At 35.0% G+C, this 26,729-nt stretch overlaps 1 protein-coding gene across 12 annotated transcripts in view; it reads right to left on the bottom strand.

Moving 5' to 3' along the window:
• Ankhd1 (ankyrin repeat and KH domain containing 1) overlaps positions 1-26,729 on the bottom strand; it is a 125,268-nt gene that overhangs the window by 84,533 nt on the left and 14,006 nt on the right. For all 12 annotated transcript variants that reach the window (XM_063232217.1, XM_063232209.1, XM_063232210.1 and 9 more), the window contains exons 2-7: positions 16,734-16,887; positions 11,497-11,653; positions 10,142-10,289; positions 9,179-9,326; positions 5,091-5,324; positions 2,815-2,909 (exon numbers count right to left, since the gene is read on the bottom strand). In XM_063232217.1, the coding sequence (XP_063088287.1) occupies positions 2,815-2,909; positions 5,091-5,324; positions 9,179-9,326; positions 10,142-10,289; positions 11,497-11,653; positions 16,734-16,887 (936 nt within the window). The remainder of the gene's footprint in view (positions 1-2,814; positions 2,910-5,090; positions 5,325-9,178; positions 9,327-10,141; positions 10,290-11,496; positions 11,654-16,733; positions 16,888-26,729) is intronic.

The raw sequence follows: 26,729 nt of genomic DNA, 5'->3' as shown, positions 1-26,729 counted from the left end.
CACGTGGCACACATCTATAACCCCAGCACTCTCAGGAGGCTGAGACAGGAGGTTCAAGTCCAGCCTGAACAATTTAAAGACTTATTGAGACCTTGTTTTATAAAAAGGGTTGAAACTATAGCTCAGTGTGAAGGCCCTGGGTTCATGTCCAGTACAAAAAGAGAGAAAGAGAGAGAGAGAGAGAGAGAGAGAGAGAGAGAGAGAGAGAGAAACTATTATCATGTCTTCACATCCAGAAATTTTACTCTTTAATTATATACCCAAGAGGTTGGGGATTTAGCTCAGTGGCATAAGTACCTGCCTAGCAAGCACAAAGTCATGAGTTCGATCCCCAGTACCAAAAAATAAAAAATTACACAAAAGCAATGATCCTTTACATCAATCAAAAGACATAAGAATACTCATAGTAGCTTTATTCTAAATAGTCTAGAAACACCAGTGTTCATCATGACAGACTGGATTTATTAAGAGGCATATTTATGCAGTGAAATACTTACAAAAATGAAAAGCAAATTACTATCAAGTGAAATAAAATGAGTAATCACAAATGCATAATGCTGAAAGAAGTGAGACACAAAAGAATACTTTCTGTATTATGCTATTTATATGAAGTTCAAAATTATAAAAAGTAATTCATGATGACAAATGGTAGAATGGTGATTAATCTTGTATAAAGTGAAAGTGACCCTTCTGGACTGATAAACATCTTGATCTGGCTGTGACACAGGTGTATTTATATACAAATTTATAAGATTTCAAATGTAAATATACTTGGCAGCTTACTATATGAAAATTATACCAATCTGAAAAATAGTATACAGTACTTTCTAGTTGCACATAATAGCATATGCTTATAATCCCAGCATTCAGGGATTATGAGCCAAAGAGGATGATCAGTCTGAGGCCAGACTGTATTACATAATGAGTTCAAGCTTAACCTGAACTATATAATCAGACCCTATCTTCAAAAGACCAAAATAAATATATTAAAAATTCTGATTTACTTTGTAATCAAATAATTATTGAGGCAAATAATTAAAACAAATGTATTAAATCTCCCAACTGCTACTGTGTTTGTATGGATTGTTGGCTCAGATTTTTTGTCCTACAATGAACACTTACTAATTACTCTGAAATACGATTACATTAGCTCAGCAGCATAAGCGCCTGCCTTGCAAGCAGGCAGTCATGAGTTCGATTCCCGGCACTGATAAAAAGGAAAAAGACAAAAAAAAAAAAAATCTGATTATGTCTTTGAGAGGGCAATAATAAAAGGGCTATGTTTAAAAAAAAAAAAAAAAAAAAAAACATTTTTTGAGAATATTTTATATTAAGAAAGTAACAAAATTTCTTAGGAGATGGGCAAAGATGCCTGCAAATTCTTTACATACCACCTCATCAGGAGATGAACTTTATTCCCATTTCCATCTCTTAAATCTGGTGCCCACGACTATATTTGAAATGTTGCTGTGCTAGTTCTGTTTCTCTCTTGGAATGCTAACCTTGAGATCAGTTCTCACTTTAGTGAAGTCAAAGAAATCCACAGTTAAAGACTACTCACGAAGAGGGAGGGGTCTTAGCCTTTCGGCTATCTTCATTAAGGTTCCAGACATAGGAATTAAGCCATCTAGAAATACCATCCAGCAACTACCTGATGGCAACTACACAAGAAACCGTCTCCCACTAAGAGATACAATAGAAGAAACTTCCAATTGACCCATGGAAACATAAATTAATATGTGACAACTGTATTGCTATTGCTATTGTATTTAGCCATTAGACTCAGGTCATCTGTAACACAGAAGTAGACATAAATACACACGCAAAAGAAAAAACAGGAATTAAGCTGGGTATGGTAGCACCCAGTTATATTCTCAACAGTCTAGAAAATGGGCAGGTGGATAGCAAGTTCAAGCCCAGATGGGGAAACTCAGACCCTTTCTCAAAAGAATAAAACAGCAATTAACATAGGTAATGATGAGTTTATTTACCTATATCACAAAAATATTTGTAGTTTTCCAGGTAATTTCTAAATAGTAAAGCTTTTATAAAATCTCAGAACACTTTGAATCTTTGTATTTGATGTATTCTTTATGGATACAATATATGTGTGGTAACTATGGGCTTATGGAAAAAGAAAAATGGTTTCTGTATTGACAACATTAAAACTGATTATTCTCTTTGACAGAAAATGTTTGAATTAAAATTCTAGATCCTTATCCTAAGAAGAAACAATTAAATACTTTATGGGTTATCCAGAGAATCCAAAGTATGTATCTTTTTTGGGGGTGGGTACTGAGAATCAAACTCACGATCTCGTACTCGCCACACAGTTCCTTGTACAGGAGCTAAAGCCCCGGCCCCAAAATATATATCTTAATATCCAGAGCATATTTCCAGGTCAGTTTACTTCATAAAATTGTAATATAAAGCTATAAAAATATTAGAAACATGTCCTACCATCTCCAAAATTAGGTTTATCAATATCTCTAAAGCCAAATATATTACAGTTATATAGTACTAACTTCTTCCACAGCACAGGTGATCAAGCATTACCAGTGTTTAATTCAGAAATGGGTTAAGAATTTACACAAATCAGGGCCATGGATGTAGTTCAGTGGCACAGGTGCCTGACTGGCAAGTGCAAGGTCCCAAGTTCCCAGTATCAGAAAAAAAAGAAAGAAGGGGGGCGGGGAGGAAGGAGGGAAAAGAAAAGAAACTGCACAAACTAAACACCAACTAATTATTTTCAAAGGCTTAAAAACATATGAGTTTTTCTTCTCATAAAATTTCAAGTGATGCAATTAAAATTACCATGCAAGCCTCCATTAATGCAGTGTGCATTTCATCTGTTTTGTGCTCTTGATCTGCACCAGCTTCAAGGAGAAAGCGAACCATATCCAAATGGCCTTTGGAAAAAAAAGAAGGAATTCACTATCAATTTAAAAGGTAAGTATTACAATGAGTATTTATCTTTCAGATGTCTATGCACAATTTCTGAGAACTTATTTTGAATTCAATAAAAGTCAGTGACAGCTCTACAAAGCCAACCCCAAACAACAAGCAAGCTCTCATTAGGATCTTACTGTCTACGTTTTAAAGACTGAACTGGTCCAAAGCACATAATTTTAGTTAGGTAAAAGCAAGAATGCTTATTCTTTGATTTAATCTATATAAGCAATAATCACATAAAAACACTGCAATTAAATAGAAAGCCAGGTAAAGTAGGTAAAGTATCTTTAGATCATATTTTCTAGAACAGCTTTAAAATAACCATAAACTCACTGTGGCAAGTAAGCAGGCACAGAAAACCCCACTTAAAATAATTCCATTCCTCCTGATACAGTTATTACATAAAAAGCCTTAATAGTCAGTAAGAAAAGGACAAACACTTCACTAGAAAAATGGGTGAAGGATATGAAATGGTAATTCAAAAAAGAAATATAAATGAATATTAAATTGATGAAAAAGATATTTAACCTTCCTACTAAAGAAATATAAATTAAAAGACACCATTTTTTACACTATCAAAATGGTAAATATTAAAAAGAATGATAATACCCAGTGTTGGTGAGGGTGTAGGGTGGGGTAAAGGGCACTCTCAAACACTGCTGGTGGGAGTGTAAATTGGTTCAACCTTTCTAGAAGGCAATTTGGCAATATGTATCAAAAGCCTTAAAAATGTCCATACCCTTTGACCCAGCAATTCCACTTCCAGGAATTTATCCTAAGGAAATAATCAGAGATTAGGCAAAAATGTCTGCACAAGGATGTTATCACAGTGTTTTTAATAATAGTGAAAAACTGGGAACAATGCAAGTGTCGAACAATAGTCAATTATGGTGTATTTGGCAGAAGCTGTTAATTCCCTACCCAATATCCATTCTTATTCTTCGTTGATCATAGAACTTGTTTATCGTGGTGCCAACATGCTTAATAAAAAAACCCTGTAGCCATGTGTAGCCCAGTAAGTTACACACCATATAATCAAAAAATATGGTGAATACTTACATTTAAAATACACCACAGTAAAAGAGATTGCCATTATTCCCCTTAAAATACTCCTCTCACTTGGAACATACTTATTCCATTGTTCTAGCCACTTTGTGAAGCAGTTCAGGAAATCCTCTTTCATCAGTGACTGTAGTTACACTACCATGGCTCTTCAGTGTCCAGAATTGATTCAAAACTTACTTTTCATGGTCACTGTAACTTTGGGAAAGAACAATAAGTACACTATGCCAGATTCAGTGAATAAGGTGGATGGAGATACACCAAGCTTTTATAAACCCATCCTTTCACTAAACTAAATTTGGCAGCAGTATTTACCGTATGTTAGGTTACACCTCTTTAAAGACACTTATGAGAAGACTTCAGAACTATGATAAGTGTGTTCCAAGAGAGGAAGTATTTTCAGATGAATTAATGCAACACATGTCTTTTACTGTAATAAATTTTTAGCTGTTCACCATACATTTTGATCACATTGCATGTGGGATCATCAAAAGTTGTGTTGCTAGGACATTGTCTAAAATGGGAAAGTGTTCATGCTAACTAAAATAACCCAACTATAAAAACAGTGTTAGAGTATGGTTGTTTTATTTAATACATGTATTTGTTTATAAACAAACTTAAAAACACTGGAAATATGCATACTGTAGAATGTTTAGAAGTTTTTTTTGTTTTTTTTTTTTAACTTTTAGATGTGGCATTACGTGTCCTTTTAAAATTTCTTTGAAATATTCCATATTTTTCAGGTTTTCTGTATCAGGTGTGTATTAGCATTTTTGTGTATTTTTTAAAAGAAAAATCATATAAAACAAAAGTCATTAAATAATGGAAACTCTCTAAACCTGTACTAGGTAGTTTAGTTGACTTCATAATTAACTGCATAAACCTGAATTGATACAATAAAGAAACACATTGGGAAAGTATATGATAGGAAATACAGGCTAAAATGGGCTTTCTATACATTCTTTTATAAACTAGATAATTTTATAGCACAGGGAAAACAATATAAAGTTAAATTCAAATCCTCAATATTCAAAGTTGTTGTGAAAAAAGTATAAATATTCATATGTATAGAGTACCTTTATAACATGCAAGTGTAAGAGCACTTTCTTTGAATTCATTAGAATGAGTATTGATGCCTGCACCATGATCTAGAAGAACTCTTGCAACTTCCACATGACCTGCACTGGCTGCTTCCATTAAGGGGGTATGCCCATTTTCATTATGATCTTCTATATTTGCACCTTCATTAAGTAGCACTTTCACAATGTCAACAAATCCTCCAGCACAAGCATAAGTTAGTGCAGTGTTTCCTAACAAAGAACAAAAAGAATACAAAATTAGGACATAAAAGTTATGATTATGACAATGCTACTACTATTAATTATACTTTTTCAATTACCCTAGAACAACTATAAGTACCATTTCAAATTTTTTGTTGTCATTGATTACAAACATTATCGTAATATTCTCACTAGTTAAAAGATTCTTCTAAAAAGTCGAATGCAAGAAGACCACATACCGCCAGACATGGTGATACATGCTTGTAATCCCAGCTCTTGGGAGGTTGAGGCAAAAAGACTGCCATGAGTTCATGGCCAACCTGAACTACATAAAGAGACCTTGTCTCAAAATTAAAACAGATCATAAAAAAAAAAGAAAAAAGAAAAAAAAAGACCATGCACTATAAATATCTGCATAATATAAAATGTTGAGAAAAGGGAAATCTATACAGACAAAAATAGCCTACTGATTGCCTGAAATTCAGCTGACTATAAATAGGGATAGGGATCTTTCAGTAATGATAGAAATACATGTTCTAAAATTAGACTGTATTGATGATTGTACAACTCTACAAATCTAAAAGTAACAAGTGGATTTTATGGGTATGTGAGTTATATCTAAATAAAGCTGGGATATTACTGTTTCTTTTTAAAAACAGGCAATAGTTATATTTGGACTACGCTTGAAATAGGTCAATAGGATTCATACACGAGAGAAAGCATATTTGACATCAAACAAAAACCAGTAAGTGAAAGCAAGTGACTAGAATGATGAGCCCATCCCTCAACAGAGCTGAAGTGGAAAACTATCATTTTCAGCCCAAGTCTCTCTCTGGATTGCCTACTCTGGAGTATAGAAGATGATTCCTGGAAACCTATATTTTTATCCTTTTGTTGTTTTTTTGAGATAGGGCCTCACACCAGGTTATGAACTCACTACTTAGCTTAGATTAGTCTCAAACTGGCAACAATTCCTCTGTCTCAGCCTCCCACGCTGGTATTACTATTATATGTATATTATTCGGTATTGTTTGAATAGTTGGTGACTTGCTTGAAGATTAAGAGATTATCTTCATGTATGACCAACTGACCTAGTCCAGAGTGACAAATAAAAAATTAGTTTGAGTACTTTGGGGTTTTGGTTTTTATTTATTTATTTATTTTTTTGGTGATCTTTTTGAGACAGGGTCTCACTATGTAGTTCCAGCTAGCCTTGGCTCACTTTGTGGCCCAGGGGGTCTCGAACTTGCAATGATCCTCTTGCCTCAGCCTCCCAAGCACTGGAATTACAGAGGTGCACCACCACACCTGGCTACTTTGAGTACTTTGAAAATTATAAGTTCTTAATGAGTATGTATGATTCTTCAATAAATGTATAACCCCTAATATTATAAACATAATTTCCTTAATGTGTTAAATATTTGTTGAAGAGGGGCTGGGGATTTAGCTCAGTGGCATAAGTACCTGCTTGCAAGCAGGCAGTCGTGAGTTCGATCCCTGGTACCGATAAAAACGAAAAAGACCAAAAAAAAAAAAAAATTTGTTGAAGAACAAAAATATATTCTAAGAAGAGTTTATTATGCTCAGGCTATTTTACTTATTTTCAAATGTTTTTCAACTTATCAAAAAACTTCCTTTTTATTTTTGGTGCCAGGAATCAAACTCAGGACCTTGTACTTGCCAGGCAGGCACTTATGCCATTGAGTTATACCCCTGGCCTTTATCAAATATTTTAAGCATCATTTTTTTAAAATTACTTTTGGGGGGCTGGAGGTTTAGCTCAGCGGCATAAGCACCTGCCTTGCAAACAGGGGGTCGTGAGTTCGATCCCTGGTACCGCTTTAAAAAAAAAATTACTTTTGGTGTTTTTCTTTAGGATAGAACCCAGGGGCACTTTAGAAACATTCAATACTTTGTGATGCACATTCGTTTCTTAACTTTTTTAGCTTCTCTTTTATCTTTACAAATTTATTCATAAGATCACTCATTGTTTTAGGCATGTATCATCCTGACATATATATTTAACCTATACTTACAACACAACCCAGCAAGACAAGTATATATCCCCCTTAGCATAACTCATTCAAAAGAAGTATTTCTTTAAAAGATTATCCTTTGAGGGGCTGGAGATTTAGCTCAGCAGCATAAGCGCCTGCCTTGCAAGCAGGCAGTCATGAGTTTGATCCCTAGTACCGATAAAAAGAAAAAAGACAAAAAAAAAATTAAAAAAAAAAAAAGATTATCCTTTGATCTGCCAGCTATTTCTTTCCTGACATGGTTTACAGATTTTTATTACAGAGGGTATGGAGATGATTTAATTACCTAATACTAAGGGCCTCAGGAAGAACTTTCAAAGGTTCAGTTTAAAAAAAAAAACTATTATCTGGGCATGGTGGCACACACCTATAATCCTAACACTTAGAAGGCTGAGACAGCAGGGTCACTGCAAGTTTAAGGCCAACCTGTGTGGGACACCAACAAGCTGCACTCTGCTGAGAAACAAAGACCCTTCCCTTGCCTTTCCCTGGCCTCTCCTTCAACCCTACTCACTGAGATATGCAAAGCTGACTATCCTGAAACAGATGTTTCCTTAATTGGCTAAAAGAATGTGACTGAGTATGGCTGAGATGCCAATTTACCTCACTGCAACTCATGGGTGAGATATGCAACCCTTGCTGATGGCTGAAATGGGAGCTGGAGAACCCAGGGCTAAGACATAAGAATAACATCTCTGCTAAGGCCATGGGACTCAATAAGAATTATATCTTCCTGGCAATAAAGGTGCCACCTTGCATTTATCAAATTGTCCATTGCATTGCTAACTGGAGAGCCTTTGTACCTCATACAAAATTGCTGTTTCTCCTTACAGTCAATACCTGCAAGGTTTCTTTTCCCTAGCACTCTGTCAGGACCTCCAACTACCTCCCTGATTGATATCAATAAAGACCATGAGCTTTTGGGCTCATGGTCTTTTCTTGCACAGAAAACATTGGTCATCACAGAGCTCCACAACTACAGAATATTTTCTCTTTGGCTTTCTTTTAATTTATACGTCATATTGCCAGATGGAAGACCTGAACCCCTTCTGTAGGTTTTGGTAAACCTGGGCGACATAGCGAGTTTAAGACCAGCCAGAACTATACAGTGAGACACTGTCTCAAAAATAAAAAGAAAACTATTATTTTAGAACTCAGTCTGTTCAGAATTCATTGTTCAGCCCTCTCAGATATTATGTAAGTTAACATTACTACAGTAAAAACAAAATAGCAAAATGATATACAGTTCTTTCAAGAGTCTTATTCATTTTAAAAATAAATAAGGGGATTTAACTCAGTGGCATAAGCACCTGCCTGGCAAGTGTAAGGTCATGAGTTTGATCCCTAATACTAAATAAATAAATTAAATAAATTAAGCTGAATTTAACATTTATTTTAATAATATGGAAAACTGATATACTTTCAATCACATACATTTTAAAAATCATGAGGTTATCTCATAGCACTCAAGTTAAATCCAAAGAAACTCATTCCAAATCTTTAATTCAAGACACACAACCATACATAGAAGATTGCTTCTATGTATGAGTTTATGATGCATAAATAAAAGAGCAGTCCTTATAAGGTGACTCATACAACACAAGAATATCTTATTAATAAATGTATTAAGCCCACTCAAATGAAAAACCCTATAAACATTCTTAGGTTACTCTATCTTCTAAACTCAAGGAAGTTAGAACTTGGGCTATGTCACAATTGCAGAGTACCAAGCATGTACAAGACCCTAACTTCAAATCACATTACCAAAAAAAAAAATAAAGTCAAAGGAGTTATACTTACATGAAATAAAGAATAATAGGAAACAGATTCATAATTTCATCTACACACCTGTTGCAGACTGGGAGTTCACATCTGCATCATGAAGAAGTAATAATTTCACAATATCTAAATAACCTCCACTGGAAGCTGCCATCAGAGGAGTTATGTCTCCTTTATTCCCTCGATCTTCAACATTAGCATGCATAGCTAGCAATACCTTTAAAATACATACAGACAAAAAAATTGTCAATTCTTACCATTACGGCATTTCTAGAGAACGTACTGAATCTTAAGATATTTTATAGTAGGAGTGACGGAAAAAAAATCAAAAGTAATCAACTTAGAGAAAATACGTCAATTTTCAGTTTAATAATAACCCACAACCTGTAGACCAACTAAATATGCCAATTTTCAATGCTGATAACACTAGATCATATTCTACAGTTGTCCATATGCATCATTCATCTTTGAGTAAAGTAGTATCATTAGCCATCCTATTATAAAGTATCACAGTCCTTGTCTAAAAAAATGTGTCATGCTTGACATTATCTAGCAAGGGAACATAAAAACTATATTCACAAGACAAAAACTAACTGATAAAAATACGGTTACTTTCCACTGGGTACAGTGATACACGCTTACAATAATCCCAGCAGCTATGAGGCTGAGGCAAGATTACAAATTCAAGTCTTGACCCAAAATAAAACATAAAAAGGGCAGGGGATGTAGTTTAGTATTAAACTGGGCTGGTCCAATCTTCCCAATATTGGTCTAAAAAAGAAAATAAAAATAAAAGAACTGGGGCAACCTGGATGCAAAAAAATAACCTACTACTTTCCATTACAGCTGTTTATTATTTCCAAAGACAAGTTTAATCCTTCATCAGGATTAGCTTTAAGTAAGTAACAGAACAATAAACCATGTCCAGTTGCATTACAGGCAATAAAATAAACTGTGTCTTTTTTTATTTATAAGTAAAAGTAAACATCAAAACCCTTCCACAATTTTACTCACTAAAGATGTTTTGCTTACTTGTGCTAATTCATAATACCCTGCTGAACAAGCCAAGCACAGCAGGCTTTCTCCTTCTTCTGTATGTTCATTTACACTTCTGCCTTCATCTAGCAATTTACGAACAGCATTAACATCTCCATCTGAACAAGCTTCTGCTAGACTGCGACTAAAAACAAAACCATTCAACAATTAACTGACACGAAGAGCCTTTGATAAGAAATTAATTAAATATAAAGAATCATATGTAGAAAAATGTTGATACAGTAGGAGAAAGAACTGTACAAAAACTTTATTTGCTGAGCATCTTTTCTGCACTTCTTAATTATTCATGTATGACAATCATGGCAAAAAGTGAATTTGAAAATAGCGGTCATTTTTTTTTCATATCTGTCATTTTACCTTCCTAAATCTAATATATTATAACACATTTTAAATAAATTCTCTTGAAGTATTAGATGCCAAGTTTTAAACTCTACTAATAATATTCAAAGACATTTTGGTATATGTTCCTAGGCTGAAAATCTTACTTGGTAACTGCAAAGGTAAAAATCTAACAATCCAATTTTGCTGTAAAGTAGCTAAGTAGGTCAGTGAATCTTGAACTTTAATATGTATACCAATCACCCACATTTCTCGTTAAAATGCAGACAGCAGTTCAGTACATCTGGCGCAGAGCCCAAGGTTCTGTTTTTTTAAACAAGTTCAGATGCAATGGTGGGTAGTGCTAGATCCAAGGACAATATCTGTCTACTGCATTAGTGGCCCATTTCATTTATTACTACTCCGTCAGTTTAGGGTTTACTAATATAAAATTCAGAATAAGTAACTTCTTTTAGAAGTAGAAACTAGGTCTTACCAGGCATGGTCCTGCATGCCTATAAATCCCAACACACAGGAGGCTGAGAAAAAAGGATTTGCCATGAGTTCAAGGCCAGCCTACCCTACATAGCAGGGTTATGCCTCAAAAAACCAAAAACAAAAAAAGAAACTAGGTCTCACTCAGATTGGATTTCTCATAGACTCTAGTATATGACATTTCACAAGAATGCTTGAGAAGAGTTGCATACAAGAATTAAAATAGCAACTTTTGTATCTAAGTAACATAGATGTATTTACTTACATATCCACTTACAAACTTAATATTCATTCTATTATCTATTTGGCTAATGTTTATGCTTTTTTATTCTTTTTATTGGGTACCAGGGATTGAACTCATGACCTCACGCTTACTAGGCAAGTACTCGAGCCACTGATCTAAATCCCTGGACCCTGTTTATGTTTTTTTAAAAGACACATCGAACCAAAATGGGCTACCTCCCCAAAATTCACTCAAAAAAATGTCTAATAACTAGCAGACATCATTAAACACATACGTGTCCACTTGTCCTGCATTGTGGCTATTTTCTGCTCTCATTCGTGTCAGTGCAGCAGCAGCTTCATCCAGGGCACAACTAACTGAGGAAGTCAGTCTCCGAAGTACTTCAGGATCTGCAAAAGCTTTACCATCAGGGGTTGACAGTTTGCCAATTCCTTCAGCATGTGTCAGTCAGGTAGTGCAGAGAAAGAAAAAATATAAGGTGGAAATTATAATTACATTTCTAAACACTTATCTACAAAAAGATAGATAAGTGTCCCCATAGATAAGACTGACAGAGGTAAGAGTGGTAATTCCTATTCTGCCAATAATATTGACCATTGCATAAGCACTGATGTTTTAACGTTTCTATTATATATATATAAATATGTATAATATGTTTCTATTATATAAATATTATATATATATATATATAAAATTGTCCTTTCCCTAATTCCAATGTAATTTAATGATGCTTCAAAATATCATATTCATTCAAAGTAAAGTCACACCATAAGACCTCTAGCAGTGGCTAGATATCTGTACTATTTTCAATAGTAATGAAGGGTATATTCAGTAGTTTATTACAACAATCTGTTTTTTCCCTTAGGTCAAATATTCACATAGAATCATCTTCTGGGGAAACATTTTAAATTAAGTTCACTTTTATAGATACCACAAATAAACTTAGAAAAATTTAAAAGTCATGTATCTAACATCCAGTGAATTTACATCATAATTTACAAAGAGCTACCACAGAGCTGGTGTTGATGCATGCCATAATCTCAGCACTCAGGGACTGAGGCAGGAGGACTGATCCAAACCCATCCTGGCCCACCTGAACTATATAGTAAGACCCTGTCTTAAAAAAAGAGCTACCATACAATATACTAATAATATAAAATGAATTCACACTACAATGGTTAAAAAATTATTTTTAACTAAGAAACTGATCAAAGAAAATTCTGTGAGGTGTGAGAACTTCCCAAAACTGTTGATAGGAATGTGTACTGGTAAAAACTTGGGGAATCCATTTTACATTAAGTATCAAAATTTTAAATGCAAATATTCCTTGACCCAGTGATACTATTTTCTAGAAATCTGTCTATAGATATCTGCACAAGAAAAAGTTACAACTATACAAAGATATAAACTACAGCATTATTCATGATACTGAATATAAACTTTATCATCCAATAAAAAATTGGTAGACTTGATTGTGATACATCCATGCAACTTCGTAACTTCTGAAAGGAGAAGGATTAACACACTTTGTCTGGGAAGAAATATTCAATGAATGGGAAAAAATTTTTATTTTATCTACTTACTATATTTTATACTGCTTTAACTATTTTATAATACATGTTATATTTACATTTTAGAAGTTTCTAAAGTAAAAAAAATTAAAAATATGACATGGCCTTGTTAATCACCCAAGGAATCTTAAAAAAAAGTTCTAAACTTCATCTTAAGCTAAGGTGTCAAGAATTCTATCATGAAAAAAAAAAAAGAATTCTATCATGAGCTAAAATGTAGCTCAGTGACAGTGTTCACCCAGCATATGCAAGGATCTGGGTTTGACTTCCTGCACTGCAAAAAAAAAAAGGAAAAAAAGAAAAAGAAAGGAAAGGAAAAGGAAGGGAAGTTGGGTACAATGGGACATGTCTATAATCCCAGCATTTAAGGAGGCTAAAGCAAAATTCCACCTAGGCATCTCAGCAAGACCGTGTCTCAAATAAATTTAAAAACAGGGTTAAGTAAAGGTCAATGTAAGAACACCCCCAGATTCAATTCCAAGTACTTAAAAAAAAATTCTGTATTAAAAAGGGCTAGTAATGTCTACACAATCTTATAAATATATATATAACTTATGAGTTCAAAAATTTCCCTAAAATACTATAATATAATATCTAAAATGCAGATTAAAAAATTAAAGCATACAAAAAAATACTTAACAAGTGCCTTAGGAACTGGGGCTGATCTTAGACTTGCAATCTTCTTGTCTGTGCCTCCCAAGTAGCTGGGATTATAGACATATGCCACTGTGCCACATTAAAAATAACTCTTAATTATGAAAATATATCTGTGTAGACTGGGGTGTAGCATAATGGTTGAGCACTTGTCTAGTAAATGTAAGGCCAGGACTAATCCCCAGCATCACAAACAAAAAAATAAAATTCACAAGAGCTACAGATCAGGGGCTGGGGATTTAGCTCAGCGGCATAAGCACCTACCTTGCAAGCAGGCAGTCGTGAGTTCGATCCCCGGTACCGATAAAAATGAAAAAGACAAAAAAAAAAGAGAGAGAGAGAGAGATACAGATCAGCAGCACAGCAGCTGCCTGGCAAGCACAAGGTCATGAGTTTGATTTTTGGTACCAAAAAAAATGAAACAAACAAAAAACCCCCATAAAATTCAAACAATTCTTGCACAGGTCTTAGAAAGAGACATATTATTTTTAAATGCATCTGATAATTTTTTAAAACACAATATCATATCTAACGATGTCTAAAATTTAAATTGTCAACATACACAAAACAAAATTCAGTAGGTTCCTGAGACCTCTTAGGTAACACAAAATCATTTTCAGAGCTTATTCTTTCTCTAACAATTTAAGTTATAAAAACAGGGCATTCTAGAGTTAAAGAGAAAAGGAAGAATATTTAATGCACAAGAAGAAGAGCAAAAGCTGAATGAGAATCATGATATATGAAAAGAAAGAAATGAATTTAAAATCATTAATTGGTCATCATGGAGTAGTGGTCAGTCACATAAACCAGACTAGAGATGTACTATAACCAGTAAATAAATTTGGGTTTGGCAGCTAACAGAAATTAGTTCTAGAAGACCTAAAGAAAAGAAACACATTTCTCTCTCCCTCTCTCTCTCTTCACATTCCCTTCCCTTCCTCCCTCCTCCACCCATCTATGTCTGTATCTTCTCTCTCCCCTTTCTCTTTTCCCAGTACTGAGAACTGAACCCAAGACACTCAACCACTGAGTTACATCCTGAGTCTTTTTTTTTTTTTAATTTTGAGACAGTGTTGCTCAGGTAGAGCTAAAACTTGCAATTCTGCCTCATAGTTCCTCCGGGCTGGAATTACATATGTGCAGTCACCACACCTGGCTCACATTTCTTTCCTTTAAGCAAAGATGTAAGGTTCTAAAGCACAGGAAAAAAAAAAAAATCAGAGAATGGCAAGGCATTGTTATTGCTGATCTTATGCCATACATAAATAAAAATCACTAATAAATTAACAAGAAATCCAGATTAAAAGGAGGGACCACCCAATGGCTTTCATCCTTACACTCCTGTCCTAATTTGAGTCTTTGGGGTCAGGAGTGTGGCTCAGTGGTACAACACTTGTCTAGCATGTTCAATCTCCTACACCACCGACTTCTGCTGGATACTTAAGTATGTTGTTCAGTCTAATTTTAAGTTTCTATCAGTGCCAAAAAGAAATAGATGACTAAAAGCCGATCTAGTACAAAACTATACCTATGCTTTTCCACAACAGGAGAGTTAGAGGATTACAAAATGATAGCAATTAAACACATTTCTAACATAATACCTATGCTTTTCCAAGAAAAAATATTGAAATACTCAATTTCCTTTTCTCTTGCTTTTTCCCTACTCATTAACTGGTAAAATCCAACAAGTTTTTCTTCATTCAATATGAAATATATTAAAAGTTACTATGTTTCTGAATGCCTCTCTTTAATATAAAGTACAAAGAATGAAATTTTTTATACATTTTAAAATTTGGGGGGGACCAGGGATTTAGCTCAGGGGCATAAGCACCCGCCTGGCAAGCACAAGGTCGTGAGTTCAATCCCTGATACCAAAACAAAATAAAACATTTTTTTGGAGGTGAAGGGGTCAAGGTCTCACTATATAGTTTAGGCTGGCCTTAAACTCACTATGTACCCCAGGCTGGCCTCAAATCATAGCAATCCTCCTGTCTCAGTCCTCCTGAATGCTAGGATTACAGGTGTGCACCACCACATCCAGCTCTAGCTATTTTAAATATATGTAAGTATATTAATTAAATAAAGGAAGTATTAGATAAAGTAAACATACTGGAAAGGCCACATATAAAGATTAGAAAAATTAAACTCCTTTTTAAATTTAAGAAATAAAAGATTTTCATTACAGTGTGAAAGAATCTTTGTACAATATAAAGTATGTATGTATTACGAGAAAGCATACTGCTATGGTTTAAATACAAAGTGTCCCTCAAAGACTCAGGTATTGAAGGTGTTAACCTTATCAATGAATTAGACCATTGGGTTTGTGCCTGAATGGGCTATTCGGAGACAGGCCGAGTTGAAGAAGTGGGTCACTAGGGCCACGCCTTTGAAGAGTGTATCTTTTTTCTGGCTATTTCTGCTCTCTTTGCTTCTGACCACCATAGAATAAACAGCTCTCCTCTGCCATGCACCTTTACTTCAATGTCTCTTATCTTGGGGCCAACCTACCATTGACTGAAATCTCTCAACTATGAAAAAAATCCTTTCTTTAAGCTGCATTATGTCAGGCATTTTGTCCCAACCACAAACAGGTGACTGATATACACATTTATCATATATAGCCTGATATATTTTAAGAGGATACCTATTTCCTTTTTTTTTTAGTACCAAGGATCAAACTCACAGGCACTTATGCTGTAGACCTAAATCCTCTGCCTGGTATATTTTAATGCAAGTATTTATTCAATTTTTAAATGTTTATCAAGTAAAAGAGAACTAGTTATAATTAAGTTATCAAAGATTAAAGTGAATAAGTTATAAACATGCAGAGTTAAGAGGTCATAATTTGACAACCTAAATATATCATCTACGTTTTTACTCTATAATGTAACTGATATTGATATTGGTAAGTTTTCCTTAATAACTGGTGTTAATTATCTTTACCACCTTAAGAATATTAGAAGTGAGTCTAGAAATCACTCAGTGCTTTCAACCCAGTTCTTGGAGTATTTTGTTTTGTTTTGAACAGGGGTCTTGTTGCAGTAGACCAGACTGACCTCGAATTCATGATCCTTCTGTCACAGCCCTCTGAGTGGCTGGGATTACAAGTATGCACCACTACATCCAGCTTCAACCAAGAATTTTAAAAATATAAAATGTGAACATTTTCAGTAGGAAATAAATTTTATAGACATTGCCAATTTTTTATCTTATGCAACTCTGGGATAAACTTGTGTGACTTTCTAGAGAGATATATACTTTAAAGAGATGAAAAAAACCAAAGTACCTGCTGCTTCTAGCAATGCTTCTAGTCGTGCCTGTGTCTCTGGATCCACAGTGTGCAAATCTGCTCCTTCTGCAGTACTTGATAAGAATATCTCTGATGTTGTTTTAAGCACTGGATTATCCAGATCTTCTTGGTCCAAAATAAATGATTCAACCTGTTTATGAATTAAAGAGGCAATACCCATGAAATAGTGAATATGGTAAATACAATTTAAAGTAAGATCACTTAATTTGAAATTTAAACAGAACCAGATAAAGTATTACAGAAATACAAAGTTATAAGAAGGGACTCTGAAGAACATTCTATCTGCTATTCACACATGACTCCAAATATAATCCAGACATACTAAACTTTCCTGAAGTGCACTAAATATTCAATGCCTACTACAGAGTAAGAAAAGAAAAGAAAGAAAAAGAGAAAAGGAAAGTTAATTTTTAAAATGAAAGAAGCACATGAACATAATCTCTGGAAAAATGTATAAAGGGCTGAATAGTTTAGAAAAAAAAACATCTGATAGCAAAAATAGATCATTAAAGCATATTTTTCCATTCTTCTAAATACTTTATTCAATGATAACTCTGAAATAATATCTGGATTACTATAGAAAGGAAAACTCCCACCCTACTTAGCTTCTAAGATCAGACAGACCAGACGCATTTAGGGTGGTACAGCCATACATAAGAAAAGAAAAAGTCTATGAGGTTAGAAACCATATCTATTTGTTCATAACCCTATCCTCTGTGCCTAAAAAATCCCTAATACACATTAGGTATTCAATGTATGCTTGATGAAATCAATGAATAGTATAATCAACAATCAGTTTACAAAAATAAACATGTAATGCCCCAATTTCAAATCAGATTAATCCTAAGTGAAACTTTCTTATATTAAAATGTGCACAGGGCCAGGGACGTAGCTCGGCAGTGCAACACCTGCCTGGCAAGTACAAGGCCCAGAGTTTGATTCCTGGTACAAAAGAAAAGTATGCACAAATAGCTGGGTGTGATGGCACATGCCTATAATCCTAGCACTTGAGAGGTTGACATACGAGGATCACTGCAAATTCAAGGCCTCCCTAAGTTACACAGTGAGTTTAAAGTTAGCCTAAACTATACAGCCAGACCCTATCTCCACAAAAACAGAACAAAAAAAAGTGTACAACCTTCCTGGGAAGTCATGTGGTAATGTCTTATCAAAATATTTTTAAAAGCTCACATTCTTTTACACATTAATTCCATTTTAAGGAACTATCCCTTAAAAAATTAGCAGAAAGCCACACACACAAAAATAAGCAGTAAGGATGTTCTTTATCACATTAAAATTATAAAAATGAGAAAAAACTACCATAGAGAATGTAGTAAGTACATTTTGTATATTCACATCGTGGATGACTATGTAGTCATTAACGTTTTCAAAGCATAATGGCAGGAGAAACTATTAAACCACAAAATAGCATGATGCTTATTTTGCTAAAAGTATGTTATATAAACATAAAAATATGTAACTAAACTCAAATACATAATTATGTATCTATATATGTCCATATATGTATAAATATGTATAGTTAAGGAAATTATTTGTAGACAGGTATGAAAAAAAGGCACACAAGACAAAGTATTCCCACAAGAGCACACAGCTAATAAATGGCAGAATTAGATTTCAAATCCAGACTACATGGCTATATGGCCCACACATTTAACCACAGGAAAACACTACCTGGGTTACATTATTTGGCTAGCTGATAATCAACTTTTTATTTGGTTGGTTTTATTTTGGGTTTTTGTTTCTTGAGACAGGATCTCACTATGTACCTCAGGCTGGCCTTGAACTTACTATGCAACCCTAGCAGGCCTTGAACTTGCTGTGGGGATACTCCTGAGTGCTGGGGAGTACTGGGATTACAAGTGAGTGCTGTGATTGCAAACGTGCATCACCATGCCCAGTAGTAATCAACTTTTTTAATGGATAGCAAATAAAAATATGTCTAACCCAGACAAATCCATTGAGACAGAAAGTAGATTAGTGGATGCCTGAGGAATGGGGGAAAGAATGGTAGTGATTCTAGTAAGTCTGAAGATACAGTGGTGACTTCTGCATGGTTTTGTCAGTCTACTAAAAACAAATGAAATGTAACTTCCTGATAAATGTTATGATACGTAAATTATATTACAAATAAAAAAAACTAAAGACTTAGGATGTAACTAGGCATTATAATGGCTAGAAACAACAAATGGGAACAGATTTGAGTAAGACTATGTTACAAATTAACAGCCAATATTCACTGCCCACCTGAGGATGGCTAGAAAGAGAAAGATTCAACAGCAACCCCCCAAGGTGTCAATATTATATCATATTTATAAGACATCATATTCTTAAGCGCTTGGTTCATTTGTGGCAATTAGATATCCAAAAAAGCATTCAGTTTTACTATTTACTTTTCCTACCCTCTCTAGGATTTTAAAAATAAGCCTGACTCAATATGAAATCAATAAAAGGATAAAATACCCAGTTATGACTATTACTTTGTAAATATCTGGTACATTGCTCTTGACAGTTTCTAAGCATTTTACCTGATAAACTTGCTGGGATACACTTTTTTTTTTCAGTACTAGAATTGAGCCCAGGGCCTTCTGTGCTATATTCCAATCTTTATTATCTATTTTAAGACTATGGCTTGAAATGTTGCCCAAACTAGGCTTGAATTTGCAATTCTCCTGCCTCAGCCTTTCAGAGTGCTAGCATTACAGGCATTTGCCATCCATCTCAGCAAGATATACCTTTTTGGTAATTCAGATTGCAAGAGAATTACCTCAACATAAATCTGGCCAACCAAAATGAAAATCATTTGTAGCTATACAGAAATAAGACCAACTTTGCATTATTTAAGATAAAAAGCTTGATGATATATCACACTATATAACAGGTAAGCCAAAAATAATAATATATCTAATTAAATTAGTCTTTATCATGGAAATGAATATAAAAGCCCCATAGGATCTTATATACTGTAGAGTCATAGCAGTTTTCTTATTGCCAATGATAGCCATACATAGTTCATCTCTGTCTAGCAGCTATATTCAACAGCAAATAAATATATCCACCTTTAACAATACTACTTTTGCCAATGAAAAGAAGGTTTATTTTAAATTTTAAGCACTACAGAATCTCCTCCCCCTCCATCTCTAGTTAGGTACAAAAATAAAACAGTGGGCAAGAATATATATACCCCCAACTACCTGTTTTTCCCTTGTAAGTAACCTCATCTGAAATGCTAAAGGCTAAAAACTTTGTGTTTTCTCTTTCCTTTTACAAAAAGGAGCATAGTTTCTTGTTTCAACTAAAATAAATACAGGGAATCCAACAAGGGAACAGACATTTCACTCCAGTTTATCCCATTTTGGCATTTCAGAAATAAACCACTGGCTGGTAACAATCACCAAGGGAGATTAACCACACTTGGTATTAACCAACTAAAACAGCAGTCTTCAACCATTTTGACACCAGATACCGGTTTTATGGAAGAAATTTTTCCCTGGATAGGTTTCAAGATAACTCAAAAGTGCATGCAACCTAAATCCTTCCCTCCTTTATACAAGTCACAGTGAGGTCCATGCTCCTATGACAATTTAATACTCAGGTAGTAATTCAAGTAATGGGGAGACGCTGTAAATACAGATGAAGCTTTGCTTGCCTATCACTCTCCTACTATGTGTCCTGATTCCTAACAGGCCACAACCAGGCTGTGGACCCCTGACTTAAAGCTAGATTAGTCAGATGCCTTTGCCAAAATCTAGTTTAAATAATCATTTATTACCCTAGCCTGGTAGTGCAGGCCTGTAATCTGAGCATTCTTTGAGGCTGAGGCTGGAGGAGCTCAAGTTCGAGCCTAGTCTATGCAATTTAGTAATTCAGAATGATTTTGCTTCAAAAATAAAAAATGGGCTGAGATATAGGTAAGTAAGAAAGTCCTGAGTCAATTCCAAGTACAATGACAAAAAAATTAATAAGATAACTCAAAAGTGCATGCAACCTAAATCCTTCCTATGACCAAAATCCACTTCTACCTGAAAACAATTTCTATTAAGTAAACAGTGCTATACGTAAAACTTCAAATGTATTAATATAGTTTAAGTCTTAGCACAGTAAAAGAGTGAAATCGCATGCAGTCAATTGTTACTTTCAGGCCGTGTTTCTAAATATAGCAACTGCTAGCTAATAGAAACTAAATTAGTAAGAAAAAAACATTCTATTTTAAAACACAGACATTACATGTTTTTGATCAGATATTTTCACGTAGTTATACTATGTAGGGAGCAAATAAAGAATATCATTTTAGCTATCACATATAAGTTTTTAAAAATTCCTGATTCCATGGCTGGGGATTTAGCTTAGCAGCATAAGCGTCTGCCTTGAAATCCGGTGATCATGAGTTCCATCCCCGGTACCAAAAAAAAAATCCTGATTACAAAACCAGACAAAAACCCAACGAAAAAACTACAGGCCAATCTCTTTTATAATGTAGACATAAAAATCCTCAACAAGACACTGGCAAACAGAATGCAGCAAGTCAACAAAAAGATCATACATCATAACCAAGTAGCTTCATCCAAGTAATGCAAGGATGGTTCAACACACACAAATCAATAAATAAATCTAACAAATCATGTAAACAGATAAAAACCATACTGATCATCCCAAAAGATGTGGGAAAAAAACCTCTGTCAAAATCCAATATCCAAGAGTCAGGGCACAGCGTCTATCTGGCAATCACAAGGTCACTAGTTTGATCCCAGTAACAAAAAGAAAAAGAAAAAAAATCCAATATTCATTCATGATAAAAGCCCTAAAGAAAATGGTATAAAAGGACTTTATCTCAATCTGATAAAAGCCATTTATGACAAACCAACTGTCAACATTATATTAAATGGGGGGAAATGAAAGTTTTCCCTCTAAAATCAGGAGCAAGACAAGGATGTCTGCTATCACCACTCTTGCTCAGTACAGAACTAGAAACAATGAGATCAGCCAAGAGAAAGAAATTAAAAGGGCTGTATAAAAGAAAGGAAGAGGGGGCTAGGGATTTAGTTCAGCGGCATAAGCGCCTGCCTTGCAAGCAGGCAGTCGTGAGTTCGATCCCCGGTACCGATAAAAAGGAAAAAGACAAAAAAAAAAAAAAGAAAGAAAGGAAGAAGTCAAATTATCATTATTTGGAGATAATGTGATCCCAAAAATTCCACCAAAAGACTCTTAGAATAACCAGATGTAGTAATATAGTAGGCAGGATTACAAACTCAACACAAAAAATAGTGTTCCTGTACACCAATAATGAACTCAGCAAGAAAGAAGTTAGGAAAACAGTATCACTTACAATAGCATCAAAAAAATGAAATATTAGAATGAGCATGATGGTATATGCCTGTAATTCCAGCATTTGGGAGGCTGAGGCAAGAGAATCACTATAAATTTGAGGCTAACTTAGGCTGCATATGATACCATCTCAAAAAAAATTTTTTTAACTACTTAGGAATTAACCTAATCAAGGGAAGTGAAAGACTTCTACAATGAAATACAGTACTCTCAAAAAGGAGATTAGCTGGGTTTCTGTTGCATGCCTATCCCAGCACTTGGGAAGGTCAGGTAGGAAAACTGCGGTGAATTTGAGGCTTTCCTAGGGTACACAGTGAATTCAAGGCCGGCCTACACAATACAGCAAGACCATGTCTCAAAAAAAAAAAAAAAAGAAAAGAAAAAGAAAGAGATTGACCATCAGAAAAAGGAAAGCGCTTCCATTTCTAGATAGGTTGAGCAATATTGTCAAAATGGTCATACTTCCAAAACTGATAAACAGATTTAATGCAATCGCAATCAAAATAGCAGCAGTGTTCCTCACAGAACTAAAGAAAAAATCCTAAAATTCATATGGAACTAGAAGAGATCTAGAATAGCAAATGGAGTCCTAGGCAACAAGAGAAGGCCTCATAGTCCTGAACTGCAAGTTATATTACAAAGCTACAGTGACAAAAACAGCATGGTCCTGAAGCCAGGGTAATATAGCTCAGTGGCACAGAGCCTGCTTGGAAAGCGCAAGATCCTAAGTTTGCTTCCCAGTAGTAAAAAAAAAAAACAGCAACAACAACAACAACAAAGCCAGCATGGTCCTGGGACAAAAAAAGACATGTGAATCAGTAGAACAGAACAGAGGATGCACAAACCACCTCAGGTACATTCAGCAATCTAATCCAAGCCAAAAACTAGGCCTTTTAAAAACAGTGCTGGAGGGTCACTACTCAGATGACAAAAGCTTTCTTAAGCTCAATAAGTACTTCCTATTCTTAAAAAAAAAAAATGGTTCCAGAAAAACTGGCTATTCACATGCAGAAGACTGAGTTTAGTCTGTATCTTTCACTGTTATCTCTAACCCTAAAATCAAAATAGATCAAAAATGTAAATGTTAAAAAGAAGCACTTTAATCTGGAAGACACAGGCATAGAAAAGGGTGTTCTGAACAGAACCCCAATAGCACAAGATACAACATCAAGAATTAACAAATGGGGTTATGGGGCTGGGGATTTAGCTCAGCGGCATAAGCGCCTGCCTTGCAAGCAGGCAGTCGTGAGTTCGATCCCTGGTACCGATAAAAAGGAAAAAGACAAAACAAAACAAAACAAAACAAACAAATGGGGTTACATCAAATTAGAAGGCTTCTACAAAGAAAAGGAAACGAGTAAAGGGACAATCTACAGAATGGGAACAAATTTCTGCCAGTTATTTTTCAGATAGAGAACTAACAGGCACAATATACAAAGAACTCAAAAGAAATTACACTGCCTTCCAAAATAAAAGACCTAATCAAAAAAATGGGCAAATGAAATGGACACTTTTCAGAAGTATCACAAATGGCCAATAAATACATGAAAAAATGTTCAACATTTCTGGCCATTAAAGAAATGAAAATCAAAGCAACACTGAGATTCCATCTGACTTCAGAAAGAATGACTATCATCAGAAAATCAAATAATAATAACAAATGCTAGTGAGGCTTCTGGGCAAATGGAACCCTTTTACATTGTTGATGAAAATGCAAACTAGTACAACCTCTATTAAAATCAGAATGGAGATTCCTCAGAAAACTAAAGAGAAATTCCATTTGACCTAGCTTGTCTCCTAGTTATCTTCCTGAAAGAGTTAAAGACACATGACAGTGACACATGCATACCTGTTTACTGCTGTACAACTCACAATAGCTAAATCTTGGAAGGAGCCGATATGTCCATCAACAGATGGAAATAAAGTATGATATTTATACACAGTTAGAGTACAACTCTGCCAGAAAGAACATTAAGCTTTACTCTTTTAAAATTTTTTATTTTACTTATTCTTTTTTTGGGGGGGAGTATCAGGGATCAAACTCATGACCTGGCACTTGCCAGCAGCACTTATGCCACTGAGCTAAATCCCCGGCCCAAGAATGATAAACTTTTAAGTCATTTGTAAAAAACCAGATTCGCCTTCAGACTATAACATTAAATGAAATAAATACAAAAAAAAACCTAAAATGTAAATAAAGAGCAAAATAAAAGATAATATAAGAAATCGGGAGATAAATCTTGGAAAACAGCAGAGAACAAGAAATGGAGGGGAAGCTGGGAATTTACCTCAGTGGCGTAAGCACCTGCCTGGCAAGCTCGAGGTCATGAGTTTCAATCCCTAGTACTTAAAAAAAAAAAAAAAAAAAATGAAGGAGAGGACAGCAAGGGAAGGGAAAAGGGATGAAAAAAGAATTAAGATGTGAAGATGTGTAATATGAAAACTCCCCACGAGGAATGTAACCATTAGTAGCGCAAATACATACTAATTTTTAAAAATGCCCTACCAGACTTTGGACATTATTTTTCATAAAGCCTCTTCTTAAAATAGACAAATGGATTATAAAATTTTTAATGTGTTCCATTCTGACAGCCCATTGTGATGTTAAGTATAATATCACAATAGGCTAACAGCTCAATGGTAGAGCACTTGCCTAATGTGTGACTCCTTGGGTTCAACTCCTAGCCCCACATATACACATACCAGCCCCAGATGGAGCTACTGGAAACTTTAAGGAAAGACTAAATCTTTATTTCATGCTATCTCTCCTGAAAAACCTTCCAAAACATTAAGTTCCCTTAAGAAACTGAGCTCAGGGGCTGGGGATTTAGCTCAGCGGCATAAGCACCTGCCTTGGAAGCAGGCAGTTGTGAGTTCGATCCCTGATACCGGTAAAAAGGAAAAAGACCAAAAAAAAAAAAAAAAAAAAGAAAGAAAGAAACTAAGCTCAGATTATTTAGAATAGGGCATTTTGAAATGAACTTAATCTCTTTCTCTAATTTATATTTGGATGAGTCAACATGTCTTTAACTTTGCCTACTCCAGTGAGCCTTCTATATTAAGTCAAAATCAGTACTTCCACTATTTCAGAATGCTAGTGGCTTAATATTTCAACTCAGGACAGCAAAACTCATAGGCCCACATTCGAGGAGGAATTACTGAGGATATAGCAATTCCTTTCCACAAAAAAAAAAAGTGCTCTGAAGTTTCAATATTCGCATGCCCCAAGATCTAATTTTTCTTCAAAAGTAATACAATTGTAATTTAGAACATGAATCAAGAATGAATTTGGTTGATACAAAAAAGTCATCAGTAACACCACCATGAAAGACCCAGGCATGGTGGCACATATCTGTAATCCCAGCACTTGGAAGGCTGAGACAAGAAGATCACTGCAAGTTCAAGGCCAGTCAGAGTTACAAAGAAAGATCAGGGTCAGCCTGAACTACAAAGTCACTCTCTGCCTCAAAATACTAAAAACAAAACAAAACCATCACCATGAAATACTAGGATGAAAACAGGCATGGTGGCCGGGATTCAGCTCAGCAGCACAAGTGCCTGCCTGGCAAGCATGAAGTCATGAGTTCAATCCCTGCTATCCAAAAGAAAAAAAAAGAAAAGAAAACAGGCATGGTGGCACCTTGAATCCTAATTCTTGAGGAGGCTGAGGCAAAAGGATCTAAAGTTTGAGCCCAACTTCAGCAACTTAGTGAGACACTGTCTCAAAATAAAATATGAGCTAGAGATAAAGCTCACTGCAAAGGATGTAGGCTCAATCCCTAATATTGGCAAAAAACCTGAGTTGAAAAGACTGGGTATATTAACATAAAAACTTTTCCAAGGTCCTTTTTGAAGGAAAACTGTTCTCAATTTCAAGCCCACAATGTATTCTCAAAAGACACAGAGCCTGATGCCCTTGCAGGTGAAGGGGCAATGGCAGGGATTAGCTGACTTGAGAGTCTAGGGGCAGCCAAGAAAAAAAAAATAGTGCTGAAGCAAAGAAGAAGGAAGGTGTACCATTTGTTCTCAAGAATAAAAGAAATGAAAAAATAAATAAAGGAAGTGGTAAAAGAACAAAACAAACTACTTTGAGAAAGTGGCATGTGAACTGTCCTGGGAGCCTTGGGCTACCATGGTATAGCCTAAGAAGCAGAAAGCTTGGGACCAGAATTCAGCAGTGAAAATGATACCAATCCTATCTTCATAAGCAGGACACTAAGGTAAGATTCTAGTGGCAGATTTGAAACATTCCCTAATCTAATTCTAATTGTTTATAGCTTTTTTGAGAACCTAAGAGTGCTATATCACTATCAGAATGACCAGCAAAAAATACTAAAATATAACAATGTGGTGGCACATGCCAATAATTCCAGTACTTGGAAGGCTGAGGCAGGAGAATCTACATGAGTTTGAGGCCAGTTTGCATTATACATAATGTTTTCAAGGCCAGACTGAATTACAAAGTGATTCACAAAGTAAGATCCTGCCTCTAAAAAAAAAAAAAAAAAAGTACTAAAAGAAAATTTTTATGTCTGACCTATACAGATATCAGTGTCCTCCCCTTCACAGGGAAGACACTAAGACTTCAAAACTGTGACCTTGGAAGGCACTGGGTCTCCTCTCATCTAA

Source organism: Cavia porcellus, unplaced genomic scaffold, assembly GCF_034190915.1.
Source record: "Cavia porcellus strain 051 isolate PalLab524CR breed Dunkin Hartley unplaced genomic scaffold, mCavPor4.1 scaffold_21, whole genome shotgun sequence".
NCBI lineage: Eukaryota > Metazoa > Chordata > Mammalia > Rodentia > Caviidae > Cavia > Cavia porcellus.
This window is presented reverse-complemented; position numbering and strand designations above follow the sequence as displayed.